We start from the raw sequence: 14,036 nt of genomic DNA on the forward strand, positions 1-14,036 counted from the left end.
ACAACATTGTTAAGAGTATATGTGTAATTAGTGAAAGAATAATTAATATTACATATAGGCTACTATACTAAAAGCCAATGACTCTCATATATATACATGTACATATATGATATGAAATGGAGAGGAGGAAGAGAAAAATAATAAAAAGAGTTGTAATGCTAAGAAGTTGATATAAGTGATGGAATTAAAGAAATTTAAATGAAATTGTTGGGACGTTAAGTTGATAATTATTATATGATAAATTGAAGTATTATATGAGTTTAAATTGATTTATACATGTGTTGGATTATGTGGTATTGATCTTAATATTAATATATAGAAGTTCTAACTTGTTTAGCATAAGAGCATTTAGGGTTGCGACACTGGCCTCAAGACGTCACAACATGAGCATCAGAGAATCTAGTGTCATGATACTGGTTCCATGATGTCGTGACATTGATCCTATTTTGCTCTAGCTTGTTTTTTTTTATCCGAGAGAGTCTCAAATGAACCCTAAATGCAATAAGGCTTTAGAGAAAACCTAGAATTGTTACAATAGGCCTTAAATGACCATTAAAAGACCTAAAAGAAGAGTAAAATCTAAATAACAAAATGGGCTCTAGAGTAATGTGTTTACCCTTAATTGTAGCATTCATTGCTCGGGTTTAAGTAAGAGCTAGGATTATGGGTGTTACAAAAGTTTTTATTAGTAAGTTTATCTTTTAATTACTTGGCTTCAAAAAGTTACAAAATGTTTATTGAATTATTCAAAACTTTTCATTTAAGTCACTGGACTGTTAAGTTTTTTTTTTAAGCTCAGCTAGCGAGCTTTAAGTGACAATTCAACTATTAGTACGATAGATCAATATCTATTGATGAGTAAAATAACATACCTTAGATACATGTTAATTTGATTGTCAGTGTTAGAGATTAAAGAAGAAAGTTGTTTAAAATTTAGTTAACAAATTCGTGATATTTAAAGTTTTTTTATGAAAAGAAAACTGAACTATAAAAGATAAGAGGAATGATAACTTTTTATTGTTGCAGGTGGTGCGAGTAAAGAAGGCCATAAAACAATCATTTTAACAAGTCAATGACTTAAATGAAAACTTACGAGTAGTTTAGTAACCATTTTGTAACTTTTTGAAGTTGAGTAACCAAAACGTAAACTTACTAATAAGTTAGTGGCCTTAGGTGTAATTTACCCTTCTTAATTTTTATTTTTATTTTTTTGACATGAACTCTGGGATTTTTTATTAAAATTTAGGCCAAGCCCGGTAAAATCACAAACCCTAAAACCTAAGGAAACAAATAATGAAACGGGCCTTACCAAAATATCCCAATCAAAACCTAAAAGAAAATCAAAAAAACCTAGTGGGTTCAAGCCCAATCCTAAAAAAAATGAAATAAAGCTTTCCTAAACCCTAACTTGACCCTTCTTAATTTTGAAATGGTTTTTCTATTACTATTTGTGTTTTTCTATTTAAATTTAAATAAAATATAATTTTATTTTTAAACAGTAAAACAAGTAGTTTTAAGCAGAATCGTAAATTGTTAAGGATATTTTAGTTTGTGTAAGTCAGAATTAGATAAATTCGGGTTTTAATTTTTTTTAAAATTATTTCGAGTTGAGTATTTTGGGTTTATATTTTTTGGGCTTAGACTTGAAATTTTTTTAGAAATGGATTTCAGTTCAATCCATTAATCCGTCTCATTTGTAAGCAAATTTGTAAATTTACAAGCAGAGTTTAATTTAAAAGTATTAATAGTTACCATTTAGATAGGACTAAAATTTTAAAATTCGAAAAATAATTTTTTTTAAAATACCATAACTAAATTTACAACTTATAGATAATAAAGGGACTAATAGCAAAATTTAACTTTTCTAACGCATTTATAAACAACTTCATATCGTTTAGTCTTTTTAGTATTCGTAAGTTACAAATTTAATTATTATACTTTAATTTTATATTTTTAGTCTGTATTTTTCGAATTTTAAAATTTTAGCCTTAAATCAAGCAGTAGTCTTACTTCCAAAATCTTATGTGACAACTGTATTCTCATGTGTAATGTTCGTGTCAACTTGCTATTTTCACATAACACTTACAGAAAAACTCAAGTCATTGTTTTACTTAATGGACTTAACAACCATTGTCTGAGTTTGGATTGAAATTTTAAATTCCAAAAGTATAAGGACCAAAAAACAATTGAATTATAGAATAGGGACTAAATCTATAACTTAAACACAATGTGAACCTAATAGCAGAATTCAACTTAACGAAATTAATTGCTATGGTTTGAGTTAAGATTGAAATTTAAAAATTTTAAAAATATAAAAACTAAATGGACTAAATTATAGTATGTGGGCTAAACCCTAAGAAGATAAGAACTAACAATAGAATTTAACTATTTTTGGCTACCTCTTAAGTTCGTTGGAGAACAAACTAAATCGACATTTCCAGTACGAGGATTCATGATTTTAGTTAATAAATTTAGCAATTATTATTTAAGTTCAAATTGAAATTCTAAAAATTCCAAAATTATATGAATTAAAAATTATCAAATCGCAAAAGAGGGATTAAATCTATAACTTAAATATAGTACGAAACTTATAGGAAAATTTGATTTATCTGATTTAGAGGTGTTCATGGGTCGGGCGGCCTGGCCCGACGGCCCGCTCGAAATATGGGAGGGTTCGGGTAAAAATATAGGCCCGAAATATGGGTTTGGGCAAAAAAATAAGGCCCGTTTAGAAAATGGGCCGGGCCTAGGGCACCACTTTTTGGCCCGGCCTTGCCCGTCCCGGCCCGAATTTAATAGAAATATATTTTTATTTTTTATTTTTTAATTTTAAAATATTTTTAAAATACTTTTAATTTTATAATTATTTTTTGGTGTTTATTAAAAAATAGGCCGGGCCGGGCTCGGGCTTAGGATTTTATTCCCAGGCTGGGTCTGGACAAAATTCTAGGCCCATATTTCAGGCCGGGCCGGGCCCGAAAGTAGGAGGTGGGCCAAAATTTTTTCTGGGCCTGGCCCGGCCCATGGACACCTCTAATCTGATTTAACTATTACAAATTTGGTCATTATTAAAATTTTAAAATTCAAAAAGTATAGTCATTGTACTTTAAAATATGTAAAGTCTCTATATTCTTTGTAAATTTGAAATTTAGTCCCTGTACTTTTATTTTTAGGAATTTAGTTCCTCTATTTTTGTTAAATTTAGGTTTATTACAACATATTTTTTTAGTTAACATTACTACCAAGTGAGTTTTTTTTTTATTTCAAATTGCTACACGAACAAATTTAACAAAAAAGAATTAACAATGTTAACAATTGGACTTGAATTTTAAAATTTTGAAAGTAGAGGGATTGAATTCCTGAAATAAAAATATAGGAACTAAATTTCAAATTTAGAAAGAGTATAGGAACGCACATTTTAACCTACTGAATTCGACCAAATTAGAGTACATGGATTAAATCCAAAATTCGCACATAATACAGAGACTAATATCAGAAATTTACCCATTAAGAACTAGTTTGAGCTTCCTCTTTAGTTCGTTGTAGAACAAACTGAATCAACATCTCCATCTCCTGATATGAAGATCCACCTTTTTCAATGGCCTTATTTGCAGTTTCCCCAATTTGTTTAGCCTTTCTTCTTCGTTCTTCACCAGCTTCACTTTTCTCCATCACTTCATTAATGGCGTTTTTAACCCGTTCCCGTTTCATCAACAACCCGAATTTATCTTCCAATCCCCACGTCACCGCCGATTCTACGCCGGCACTAACGCCGATCCCAAGCACGTCGACGACGAGTTTCTCATTAATAAACTGTTCCGCAAACAGAGGACACGTTATCACTGGCACACCGGCGGAAACAGCTTCCATCGTTGAGTTCCATCCACAATGAGTTAAAAAAGCTCCAATTGCAGGATGAGATAAAACCCATAACTGTGGTGACCAACCATGGATTATAATCCCTCGATCTTTAACACGATCTTCAAATTTTTCATCCAAAATCCATTTTTCTATTTCATTTGATTTTGGGTTTTCTCTTATAACCCAAATAAATGGTTTTCCAGATGATTCTAAACCTAAACCAAGCTCTATAAGTTGCCATTTTGTTAACCCTGATATACTACCGAGACAAGCGTAAATCACAGAGCCAGGTTCTTTCGAGTCAAGCCATGGCTGCAAGGTTTCGAAACGACACTGTTTTTGTCCTCTCTCAGCTTTATCGGAGCTCAGCTTGTTGATAGCGGAGACTGGGCCGATACACCATACTTCACCATTGCCTTTAATGCTTTTAAACTCTTTAACGTACTCATTTTCAAGTTCTTCGAATGTATTAACAACGATCCCATCACAAACAAGCTCTGCTTTTCGAATATCTCGAATATTAATCAAATCATTTGAAACTGGATTCAAATTTTCCGGCAATTGAGCTTTTTTAAGCTCGATTTCATGGAGTAAACCAGGAATTTTAAAAGATTCAAACTCAGATACCATTTCATGAACCTTTGAAAGCTCTAGTTTATGTGTACATACGAACGAAAAACAACCCATGCCGTCAAAAACAATCCGCGGAACATTGAATTTGGTCGCCGTTTTCACCGTCCACGGCAAGTTCTTGCCGGAGACCATACAACTCGGTTTGGGTTTCAACTTGTTAAAAAGCTCTTCGAATCTTTGTTGTAACTCGTTAGCTGCCATTAAGAAGTTCATGATTAAGTCTCGAGAAGGGAGTTGGTCCATGTTCTCGCAGTTTTCCGGTAAGCCGAACTCTTTCGCCGGGAAAGGGAGGTGATGCACTTGGATGCGGAGGCCGGACGCGACGGCGCTGTCGACGACGGAAGTGAAACGGAGGGCGTTGAGAGGTGTGGTGATGATTGAAACGGTGACGCCGTGAGTTGCTAAGAGATGAGCCATGTCGACCATCGGCAAAAGGTGGCCGGGTGACATTAATGGTATCAAAAGGAAATGAAGCTCTTCTCCCATGGTGGAAATTGCGATTGTAAGTGAAAGGCTTTGAACATATGTTGAAAAAACTTAAATATTTATATGAATAGAATAATTATATTTAGTTATATTTTATTTGTTGAAGAGTCATGTGTATATATAATGGTGAATGTACCTTTGAGGTCCCTCTATTATAGAGACTTGATCAAATTAATCTTGTGGATCAATTTAGTCAATGTATTATTTAAAAGAATTAAATAAGGCCAAATTAGAATAAAGTTAATATTTGCTTTTAAAAAAAATATCATTTATTGTTTAATAAAGTTAATATTTTTAAAGTTTTTTTTATAGATTTGTAAATGAAATATTTTGTTTGGAAAGTAATTTTCAAGACATTTTCTATACAATAAATATTAACTCTATTATAATTTAGACTTATTTAATTCTTTTTAATAGTATATGAAATAAGTTGATCCAGCCCTGGTAATAGAGGGATCTCCGAAGTACTTTAACCTATATATAGTCTATAGCAAGGTGTTTGAGCAAAGGTCAAATTGTGTTATTTGTCCTTATACTTTGTATAAGTTGCATATCTAGTCTCTCTAAACTTTAATTTGACCAAATTTAGTCCCTTTACCTTTTGAATTGGTCACATTTTAGTTCTTGTACTTCTCGAAATTTGAAATTTTAGTCCTGACCTAAACAATAACAGTTAAATCCGTTTGGTCAAAATTCAATTACTAATCTTGTACCATACCTACAATTGTAGGTTTTGTTTATATTCTCTACTTGAATCATTCTAAATCATTGTACTTTTTCGAATTTTGAATTTCAATTTTGAGGCAAACAACAGTTATTAATTCATTAACTAGACTTTTAGTGAGTAATATGTGAAAATAACAAGTTGACGTAGCATTAGATGTGATAAAAGTTTTGGTGCATCAAAATTTGAAATTAGTAGAACTTGATGAATTCAACAATTATTGTTTGGTAAGGACTAAAATTTAAAATTTAAAATTTAAAAAAACAAAAATGACCAAATTAAAATGTATGGACTAAATCCACAACTTTCGCAAAATATAGGTACTAATAGCAGAATTTAATCTTTTACAAATATGGTAGGTAGGCTTTGTTGGCATATTTCATTAGATGACAATTGGTATCTTTGTGATTTAAAGTAAAGACTAAAATTTCAAATTTTCAAAATTATAAAGATTAAAATAGTTAAACTAAAACACGTGGATTAAATCTATAACCTACTCATAGTACATAGACTGATAGTAAATTTGACCAAAATCTAAAACACCATTTATGGTAATAAAAAGAAAAGAAAAGAAAATAATACATTCACAACATACCATAAAATGCCAAGCCAAAACAAGGTAAGAGTTAAATTGTATGTTGCTCCCTTTACTAAAAAAATGAATAAATAAGTCCCAGTACGTTAGATCAAAAAGTAAATTTATCTCTTCTGTTAAAAATTGGTGAAATAACCATATAGTTACACGTGGATTGTCACGTGGTTAACATACATGGACCGATTTTTAACTGTAGAAATAGATTAATTTTTTAATAGAATGATCAATTTGCTCTTTGATCTAATGTATAAGGACTAATTTACTCAATTTTTTAATAGAGGGAGCAAAATGCAAATACTTTATAATTACTAATTAATTCATCACTTCTTTTTAATTTTTTTTTAAAATACAAAATATTTAGTCAATTTTAAGTTGTTGTTTTTTTAATATTAACCTCATCACCTACTTGTATCGAGAAAAATATATATATAAATCTATGTCCTGATCGGATAAATTATAAAAATTACCGATGAAAATTGTCTTTTGACTTGTGTGGAAGGACAATTTGTGGCCGGCAATGCCCGTATATGGTGCTGAACTTTATTTGACAAACTAAATTAATGGTAAAAAACCATCTCCAATCCCTCCCAATTTTGATATTAACCAAATTGGTTCCTCTTTAAAAAAATTAGAATAATTTAATCCCAGTTAATTTTGAAAGTGAGCAACTAAGGACAATCAATCGCAATGTTAATTTTTTTTTGCCAATTTTACATTAATATAATAATAAATTTATCTCTCATAATTTATGAATTCTATTAATCTGGTCATGATTTAACAAATTTAGCTTATTATATTTTTTTGTAAATTTGTAAATATTGAGGCTAAATCTGTTAAATTTTTTAGAGTCAAGACCAGATGAACAATGTATGTAAACATCAAGGGTTAAATTTGTTATTATATCAATTGAAATTATGCACAATTGACGAAAGACAATAACAACGTTATTAATTGTCCTTAATGCTAACTTTCAAATTTGAAAGGATTAAATTGATCCAATTTTTTTGAGAGGGATTAATTCGAAATTAGGATAGATTGTAGAGGTCTTTTTATCCTAAATTAATATAATACGAAAAAATAATTAAAATATATTTGACAAAAAATTTTATGTTTTTAATTAGGAACCTTAAATTTTTAAAAATTCTAATTAAGCCTTTCAAAAATTTTGAAGATTTTAATTAGACCCTACAAATATTAAAAAAAAATCTTATTAATCCTCTGAAAATTTTATAACTTTCACTAAACCCCATAAAATATTTGGAAATTCGCATTAAGCCCTTAAAATTTTAAACATTTTAATTAGACCCTCAAAAAATTTTTTTTTTGAAAATTTTAATTAAGCTTCGTGGCATCTTCATTTTTGCTGTTTCAGGCTTTGTTTTTTTCTTGAGATAATCGGCCCTAATCTTGGCAACTAGGTTTTCTTTGGTAATGACTAAATTTTAAAGTGTGAAAATTACAAAAATGAAAAATGGTCAAATTAAAATATATAGACTAAATCTATAACTTTCGCAAAGTATAGGTACTAATAGCATAATTTAATCTTTTACAAATATGGTAGGTAAGTTTTGTTGGCATATTTCATTAGATGATGACAAATGGTATCTTGAATGATTAATATATAGGTGATTTAACCAAACAAATTTAACAGTTATCTTTTAAGTCAAGACTAAAATTTCAAATTTAAAAAAATACAAGTAAAAGTAAAAGTAATATTGGGGCCGTTTGTATAAAGAGTTAGATTGCATTTTGTTCCTTTTACTAAAAAAATGAACAAATTAGTCCATGTACGTTAGATAAAAAAACAAAGATATCTTTTCTATTATAAATTTTATCCATTTATATCGATAAAAACTGGCGTGGCTGACGAAATAATCAGATAATTACACGTGGATTGCCACGTGGTTAACACTTAACGTACATGGATTGGGTTTTAACTATAGAAATAGGTGAAATTTTTTAACAGAATGACCAATTTATTCTTTGATCTAACGTATAGAGACTAATTTACTCAATTTTTGAATAAAGGAAAAAATACAATTTGATTATTAATACGAGAGCTTTTATAATACTTTTGCCGCTAAAATGTATACTTTACAATTACTACAGTTTGATTAATTAATTAATCACTTTTTTAATTAAAAAAAACAAAATATTTAGTCAATTTTATGTTGTTTTTTAGAAAATTAGCCCCATCACCTACTCCTAACAATGTATCGAAAAAAAATATATATAAAATTTTTTCCTGATAGGATAAATAATAAAAATTCCCCATGAAAATTGTCTTTTGACTTGTGTGGAAGGACAATTTGTGGCCGGCAATCCCCGTATATGGTGCTGAACTTTATTTGACAAACTAGATTAATGGTAGAAAGACCTGTCCAATCCCTCTCAATTTTGATATTGAGTAAATTGGTCCCTCTCAAAAAAATTTGGAGCAATTTAATCTCTGTTAATTTCGAAAGTGAGCAATTAAGGACAATTAATCACAACGTTAAATTTTTTTGTCAATTTTACATAAATTTGACTAGTATAATAACAAATTTAGCTCTCATAATTTACACATTTTATTAATTTGGTCATGATTTAACAATATATGTAAACATTGAGGGTTAAATTTGTTATTACATCAATCAAAATAATGCACAATTGACAAAAGACATTAACATTGTGATTAATTGTCCTTAATTGCTAACTTTTAAAATTGAAAGGGATTAAATTGCTCTAATTTTTTTGAGAGGGACTAATTTGAAATTAAGAAAAATTGGAGAGATCTTTTTATCCTAAATTAGTATAATACGAAAAAAAATTAAAATATATTTGACAAACAATTTTATGTTTTTAATTAGGACCCCTTAAAATTTTTAAAAATTCTAATTAAGCCTTTCAAAAGTTTTGAAGATTTTAATTAGACCCTACAAATATTTAAAAAAAATCTTATTAATCCTCTCAAAAATTTTACCCCAGTTTTCTATTTTTATCAAATTCAAGCAGTTTTTTAGTCGATTCAACCCCTTTGTTTCGACCATTATATCAATTAATTCTCGATCCATTCGATCAGGTCTTATTCTAATAACACTAGTCACATTACCAAATCTTGATAGATCAATGACCAAAAAAGATCTAGCTGCTAAGTTCAATGATCAAAATGAACCAAAAAATATAAGTACCAATAAAAACCTAGTTACCAAGTTTAGGGGGCAAAATTTATATTATCCCAATATGAATTATGTACTTGTAGGGAAAATAAAAGGTTTATTCTTTTACCATGTGCTGATTTCCTAAATTATTGACTTTGATTATCATATCATATCCTATACATACATATAAGTATATAATATATTCATCCCATGTTTTATGATTCTCTTTGTCGATGGTTTTTATTCTTTAAGTTGGCTGGTGACTCTTCGGTTCGGTAAAAGGGTTTATATAAAATACTGGGATTGTCAAATTGAAAAAAAATTCAAACTCGATTTAGTAATTATTAAGTTAAATTAGAGTTATCGATTGAGTTAAATTCAAGCCTAGTAATATTTGATTCGAACAGCTCGCGAGCCTAATCGAGCTTTTCATATTTTTATATTATTAATTTACATTATTGTCCTTAATATATAAATATTAATAACCTTAAGCTTAATTATCGAGTTGAGCTTGAGTTAAAAAATTGATAAACAAGCTTAATCTAACTCGAGCTTGAGTAGCTCTATTAAATCTCGAATCGAGTTTGAGCAAAAACTGATGTACGATTGAACTTGAGCTTGACGATATTCAGACTCGACTCGATTATCCCTTATTTCGATGTTTAAATCAAATAAAAATTTTGAAAAAAAATAAAAAAAGTTAAAATATGCCATAAGTCATTACAACGCCATTTTTTAGTTATATGGTTACCAAGTGAATTTTTTCTTTTTTATATACATTTCAAAGTGTTACTCCAAAAAATTTAACAAACAAAATTTAACAGTATTAAAATTCGGACCCAAATTTTAAATATAAAAACTTAAAATTAACTATTAAAAAAAACATTAATGAAATGATGACAAAGTATTCTATGATTTGTAATTTAAAATGGTTAGAGTTGTGTGACCCAAATTCTAAGAGATTGCTTGCAAGTCAAGTTAAACAAAAATATATTTTCTTTCTAGAAGATTTAGTATTTATTAGTATAATATATTTAACATTTATTAGTATAGTTTATTTGACTTACTAATTTAGCCTATAAATAGGCTCTTTTACAATCTTAGAAAAACATACCCATTAGATTAGAACTCATAACACATTCAGAGAATTTTGTGTTCACGTTTTGAGGGTTCTTTGTTTTTCGAGTTTTCGGGGTTTAGTTTTATCTCCATCTTTTGTACTCTTTATTCTTTTGCCATTATAGTAAAATTATCTTTGCCCGTGGTTTTTTATCCTCTTTGGAGGGTTTTTTCACGTTAAATTTGTGTGTTCATCTTCTCAATTTATTCTGCTATTTTTACTTGTTTGTTGTTTAATCGGGACGATACTAACAAAAATGCATTTGAAGGCTTAAGTTTGGATTTTAAATACAATCGATAATTTCAAGGCTTTGGACATTTCGAACACATTAGACCTTAATAGCAAATATAAATAAACATTGATGGAGACAAAAATGAATTTTAAAGGCATATGGATATTGAAATATCATCTTTATAATATCCCCTCCATTCAATGTGGCATCTCTTTATCTAAATCAAAGTGGATATTGAAATATCTTAGATATTTTTGTTATCTATATTCAACTATCATTTGAATAATATATTTAAAGTCGCCGATTGAGTTTTAGTTCAATTTGTATCGGTATTATCGTCAGCATAAGATGATGTGAGTTCGAGTGAGCTGAAGTGCATCATCCTCTTATTTAAGGATTGAGAAGCGACTATAAATAGTTCTAGGCATTGTATCAAAAAACAAAAACTAAGACTCCCAATTAGATATTGGTAGTATTATAAGGATTAAGTCAGTTAACCAATCAAATTGATGACTTAACAAATGTTATTGAAACAAATATCGGGTTGAATAAAGAGATTGAATCGAACTTTAAAAAATTATTTAAAATCGATAAAAGGAAAATTAAAAATAAAAATTGATGGTTGAACCCGTTTATAAATTTTTAAAACATTAAACCTAACTCAATTTAGTTATATATATTCTTATTTTTTAAAATTATTAAATTAAAAAAATTTAAACTCTATACCTTCCTTTCAATATCAACCACAACTAAGTCATTGATGAACTGAACCATGGGCACAAAGGTGCCTGTACGGATTAAACCAATGGGTGCCTCATTGGTTGGTAGGCCGGACCATGTCCTATGGTGGACTGCACCCACCAAGGATTTGGCAGATGTGTGTCCATCAGACCATTACCATTAGTGGCTCAACACAAATGGGGGTCGATGTCGGATGTAATAATAGTCCCATGGGATACGTGGAAGATTCAAACAAGCTTGTCAATGGGCACATACATACATACATACATAGTATGCTGGATATAGTGATCCACCAATCTATAAATGTAGTGGGGCTACTCATTGTGATGCTACATTGTGATGCTACAATCTATAAAAATCTCAACTTGCACTTGAGTACAAATAATCAAGTTTGAAATTCAGCGTTAGAATTGTTGATGCAAAGATTGAACAAGGTGGAGTTTGTGACGGTGTTAGTTGGTTTACCTCATTTGGAATGGACAGAGAGTCAATTATTTCAGTCTATTTTTCTTCACGACTCTCCATAAGAGAGTTCAATTCTTCCATTACCCACCACCAAAATAATCGACTTTTCACCCGGTCTCAAATGAAATTAACCGACCAACACTACAACAAGCTTCGCTTTATTCTATCTAGTATCAACACAAATCAATATTTTTTATTCTATAAATAAATTTATGCAATCCAACTTGAGTAATTTGAACTCACAATCTTATATAAAATTGCTTCTTCTATATAAGGGAAGAAATGGTTCGGCCCAAAATTTAGAAACAAAAAGAAACTGATATAATGCATTTGGGTCTTTGAAATTATAAAATCTGTGATTGGTGACTGAAAACCCAAATAAAAATAATAAAATAAAGGTATAATGACAAATTTAGCTCTTAATATTTACATATTTTGTCAATTTGACCCTTATTCCTTTTTTAGCTTAATTCAACACTTAGCTTTTTAAAAAGAGTCGAATTTGACCATCAACCTTTCAAAATAATTGAATTGATTTTTTCTTTAATGAAAATATTAACTAAAACGTTAAATTTTTTAAACATGGCAGTTTGCGTGGCAGTTCACATGTACTTCATTTTTTTTTAATTTTTATGAATTTTTATATACTTTTAAAATTAAACTCTATTTTTCAAAATATTTTAATAATTGTTTAATTATTATTGATGTGGCATATAGGACAAAAAGTGCCATGCCAACATGAAATAAATGTGTACTGCCATAAGAGTTGCCACGCCAAAATCGTTAAAAAATTAACGTTTTAGTCAGCATCTTCGTTAAAAAAGCGGTTTAACTCTTTTTGAAATGTTAATGGTCGAATTCAGCTTAAAAAAAGGGACCAAATTGACAAATAATGTAAACGTTGAAGGCTAAATTTGTCATTATGCCTAAAAGAAATGAAATAAGTCAAAGTAAATAGTCTAATTATAAAATTTAATCCCTCCACTATTATCAAAATTGCAACTTAAAAATTCTTTTTAAATTTTATATATTCTTATCCTTCTATTGGGACGAGAGCGAATATTATCAAATTTACCACCGCTTCATTATTTGCATGTTTTGCCCTTTTTTGCCATCCTGTTTTGCTATAAATGTTAAATATTGAACACCGTTACCATCTTTATGGATGTAGGATACATTTATAAACGGCCGCACCCCACTTGATATCTATTAGTTACTTTTGATGCTTTCAATGCGCATCAACAGTATAGACATAGAAGACTAATATATCATATATGGATATCTCACTTTAATATGTTTGTTGTATAATATATTATTGCATTTATATTTTAAAAAAAGTTAGATATAAAGAGTAAAATAGTTGTTAGAGATTGTGTGACCCGAATCACGTCACTTATTTAAGAAATAAATACAGTGACAAAATAAATAAGGGGATCTTTGTTCAAAACGGGTCATTTCAAAATCCATCACTCGATCCAAATTTTATCCCTAAACATTGTTAACAATGGGTGAATGTACTTGAGAGACCCCTCTATTATAGGGACCTGATCAATTTAGTCCCTTTACTATTAAATGAATTGATTTAGTTCATGTACTATTAAAAAAATTCAAATAAGATGAAATTGAAATAAAGTTAGTTTTAAAAAATAATTTACTATTTAATTAAGTTAAATTTTTTAAAATTTTTATGGTTTTGTAAATGAAACCTTTTATTTGGAATTGAACTGCAACTGAAAAAAAAATCAATACATTTTTTATACTGTAAATGTTAACTCTGTTACAATTTGAACTTATTTGGTTCTTTTTAATAGTATAGGGATTAAATTGATCCATTTAATAATAGAGGACTAATTTTTAGTCAAGTGTTCATACCGATTTTCTTTTATAAATTTTTCTTTGGGTTTAATTTCCATTGTACCGGAGTTTTTGTGTCTCCTTTCATTTGCTTGTAATGATTTACGTATCAATGAAATTTCTTTTCTAACAAAACAAATAATAAAGGGACTAAATTTCAAATTTTTGGCATAATTGATGGGCTA

The 14,036-nt window shown here is 29.1% G+C and overlaps 1 protein-coding gene across 1 annotated transcript; it reads right to left on the reverse strand.

Annotated features, from left to right (window-relative positions):
* Positions 1-3,365: 3,365 nt before the first annotated feature.
* LOC121223569 (UDP-glycosyltransferase 73C3) lies at positions 3,366-5,029 on the reverse strand. The gene has a single exon (XM_041105299.1). It carries the CDS (start codon positions 4,978-4,980, stop codon positions 3,508-3,510), a length of 1,473 nt encoding a protein of 490 aa, XP_040961233.1. The 5' UTR covers positions 4,981-5,029; the 3' UTR covers positions 3,366-3,507.
* Positions 5,030-14,036: the final 9,007 nt, after the last annotated feature.

This window comes from Gossypium hirsutum, chromosome D11 (genome assembly GCF_007990345.1).
Source record: "Gossypium hirsutum isolate 1008001.06 chromosome D11, Gossypium_hirsutum_v2.1, whole genome shotgun sequence".
NCBI lineage: Eukaryota > Viridiplantae > Streptophyta > Magnoliopsida > Malvales > Malvaceae > Gossypium > Gossypium hirsutum.

Bases quoted from the DNA above. Each gene is read 5' to 3' on its own strand.
- LOC121223569 (XM_041105299.1), bottom strand. From the start codon at position 4,980: ATGGGAGAAGAGCTTCATTTCCTTTTGATACCATTAATGTCACCCGGC.